Source organism: Morone saxatilis, unplaced genomic scaffold (genome assembly GCF_004916995.1).
Source record: "Morone saxatilis isolate NCDOM2014 unplaced genomic scaffold, NCSU_SB_2.0 Contig2, whole genome shotgun sequence".
Taxonomy (NCBI): domain Eukaryota; kingdom Metazoa; phylum Chordata; class Actinopteri; family Moronidae; genus Morone; species Morone saxatilis.
Window position 1 is genome coordinate 16230662 of NW_023339762.1, and position 909 is coordinate 16231570.

At 39.5% G+C, this 909-nt stretch overlaps 1 protein-coding gene across 1 annotated transcript in view; it reads left to right on the forward strand.

Moving 5' to 3' along the window:
• Positions 1–909, forward strand: part of malt3 (MALT paracaspase 3) — an 8532-nt gene that overhangs the window by 5581 nt on the left and 2042 nt on the right. Inside the window, exon 12 of the mRNA XM_035665646.1 lies at positions 486–635. Coding sequence (XP_035521539.1) covers positions 486–635 — 150 coding nt within the window. The remainder of the gene's footprint in view (positions 1–485; positions 636–909) is intronic.

Below are 909 nucleotides of genomic sequence, written 5' to 3' on the forward strand. Positions count from 1 at the left end.
TGGAGAAATACTTGTACATCTTCTCAAAAGCCAAGCATAAATCTATACTAAATTATTTGAACATGTTAGCACTTTGAATGATTCCTATGTTTGAATGTATTAAATCTTGCGAGAAGGGGTTTTCCGAAACTAATTTACTCCAGTCCATTACTGTGAATATTACTATCTAATATTTCAAAGTTCCCTTAGTTCCTCAAAGCCAGCCATGTGAACGTGATTAACCTTTTTTTTTTAAAAGTCACTTATTCCTCTCTTCCTGCTATTGCAAAACTCAGGCAGTCCAATGATCTAATAGTATTAGTGCACAAGCTGCTGTGGTTAATGATTCTATAAAGGTTTGTGTAGTTAATGGAGTGTTCATTTTCCCGACATTGGTCAAAGTGGGCTGAGCGAATTATTGAAAAAACACCCTGGAGTTTTTTTATGTGAAGTTGCCGTGCCCTCACATCACATTTACCTGCATTGTCTCCCTCTCTTTACACCAGATCTCGGCAGAGACCCTCTGGTCACAGGCAAACAGGTGGTGGAGATCAAACACACCCTGAAGGAACCGCGATCTCTTGCAGACCCAGTAAGGACCACAGGCCACACAAGGGAACTACACCTGCGAGATGCCTGCTGGAGACAAGCAAATGGTAAGTTGAGGAAAAATTCCCCAAGCCTACATGGTTTTTCCTATGTTTACTAAATTCCAGGTAAAATCGCATTGAAGACAGGATATGTAAAATACATCCACACTCTAAATATAGTTTATTTTCCATCAAGTAAACCACAATTCCATTTCTTGATCAGTTGTTACCTTGAGTGAAACCGAGAGATACTGACCTGTTTACTCTTCTTCACACCTCCTACACTTCAGCATGTGACAAATCAAGTGCAACTCATTGTGGTTTATGGTGATATTTTCAG